This window comes from Muscardinus avellanarius (assembly GCF_963383645.1).
Source record: "Muscardinus avellanarius genome assembly, chromosome: 2".
Classification (NCBI taxonomy): domain Eukaryota; kingdom Metazoa; phylum Chordata; class Mammalia; order Rodentia; family Gliridae; genus Muscardinus; species Muscardinus avellanarius.
The window spans coordinates 121,893,562-121,895,673 of record NC_137787.1 but is presented as its reverse complement, the minus strand read 5'-3'; the positions used below and the strand labels follow the sequence as shown (position 1 = coordinate 121,895,673).

Sequence of the window (2,112 nt, the reverse complement as noted above, 5' to 3'; positions counted from 1 at the left end):
AGGAATGTCTTGTCAACATCAGCAGCCCCCAGGCTCCAATGCTGCGCCCTACAAGCACTGGGTCCAGGCACGTGCTGCTCCGTGGAGGGGCAGCTAGGGGCCAGGTCTTCCGTGGGCAGCAAGAAGTTCAGCTGCCCCTCTTCCTGGCTCTGGAGGCCACAGCGACAAGACCCTGGCCTGCAGGGTGGGCAATGGAGGCACAGTCATGCCCGGGCCCCCAGCTCTCCAATGCGCTGCCGCAGGTGAAAGGCAAATTCAAACATGGTGGCCGCGAGGCTCTGGTGGATGAGGTACCGGGGCAGGCGGCCCTTGAGATCTGTGTTAAGGATCCAGATGAAGGTGCAGACTCGGGGGTTGCTGGCCGACTTGAGCACGATGAAGCCCCCAGGCCCGTTTTCCCCCCTGACGTATCTGTGCGTCGGGGATTTAGCGCAGTGCACGGTGGCGGTGCCTGACGACAGGTACCGGTCTCTGCGGCGTTCGATGCGGCGGACATTCACAAAGTCCCTGGGGGAGACCACGCCACCTGCAGCCCCCGCAGACACATCATAGGAAATAAGGGTGTTGTCTTCTACTCGCTGCAGGATCTGGCAGGCTGTCACCGTCTTGTTCCACAGGACCATCCTCTCGGGCTGCAGGATCACCTCCTGGTACACCAGCTCCGCGGAGCAGGGCAGGAAGGTCTTCAGGATGAAGGTCTTGCCGTGAAAGGGAACCTCGATGGTGTACACGGTGTCCCCATACTCATTATTCTTCTCGAACTTCCAGTTCTCCTCCTGAGCCAGGATCTGGTCCACCACGGCGGTGGCCTCCCTCCCCTGGCGGATGTACTCGTGATCCTGGGCAGAGAAACTTTTCTTCCCAGTGACTTCCTCATCTGATTCGTTGTCAGACCCTGCAAAGGATTCTGGGGGTGAGTAGAACTGTCCCTCAGACAGAGTTCCGGAGAAGAGTAGGGGTCCACGGGCAACAGCAGCCTGGGCGGCAAGGTACCATCGCTCCTCCTCAGCCTCCTGGGGCAGGACTTTGAAGTCAAGGAACCAGGTCTCCAGCCAGGCGAGGACGAAGGAGACGATGGGGAGCAGGTAGCCAAACGCGCCTTTGCTGAGCAGCTCAGAGAGGATGACCTTGACAATGAGGAATGCACTGGACACCAGCGTAGTGATCAGTGGCGGAGCCGCAGCACTGCATAGCCCAGGAGCAGTCCTGAGAAGCGGAAGAAGGCCAGGACAAAGATGTCAAAGGAGGACTTAAAGTTGTAGTGGATGATCTCCTGCTCCAGGTTTTTGGGGAGGCCTGTGTTGGTGTTCAGCTCAATGATCCAGAGCAGGGAGATGAAGAGCAGGTCGAAGGTAACGAAGAGGCAGAAAGTGCGGCGGACGTCAGAGATGGCCCGGCGCTTCTCGGGAAGTGGTGGGAGGAAGTGTGAGGAGAAGCTCTGGCTGTGGGACAGCGAGGAGCCCAGGGACGCCACGGCCGGCAGGCTGCGCTCCAAGTCCCGCAGGTCCCGGGGCAGTTTACTCATCCTGGGGGGCCCACGCCGAGGTGGGGAGGGCCGCGCCTCAACAGCAGGGCTGCTTCACATCAGCATGGTCCCAGCTCTTCTCTGCCTAGCTGCAGCCGGGCTCCGCGGCCCCAGCCGCACCTCCTTGTCAAGTTATTTTTAACAAGGTTTCCACGAACATTTGGTGGAGGAAATAATAATCTTTTAACTAAATATTGTTGAAAAATAATAATTACATTTTTCTATTACATGAAAAAATAATAATTACATAAAATTGGACCCTTACCTAATCCCATATACAAATATTAACTCAAAATAGATAAAAGACCTAAATATAAATCTTAAGAATATAAACTTTTAGAATAAAATCTGGGTTATAAAACCTCACAACTTTGAAATTGGCAATGATTTCTTGGATATGATTTCAATGGCACAGGCAACAGAAGGGTAAACAAACTCCCTAAAAAATAATATTGTATATCCAAAGACAATGTAAACAGAGTTAAAAGTTACTGATAGAATGGGATAAAATATTACTGATAGAATGGGATAAAATATTTCCAAATGCTATATCTGAAGGTATATTAATATTCCAACTAGAAATCCTA

At 53.1% G+C, this 2,112-nt stretch overlaps 1 protein-coding gene across 1 annotated transcript; it reads right to left on the bottom strand.

Annotated features, from left to right (window-relative positions):
- Window positions 1-203: 203 nt before the first annotated feature.
- LOC308259309 (stAR-related lipid transfer protein 3-like) lies at window positions 204-1,525 on the bottom strand (the record flags this gene model as incomplete). Its single annotated transcript, XM_080690235.1, is given in 2 exon segments — window positions 204-1,166; window positions 1,169-1,525. Coding segments are annotated over 2 exon segments (1,320 nt in total).
- Window positions 1,526-2,112: the final 587 nt, after the last annotated feature.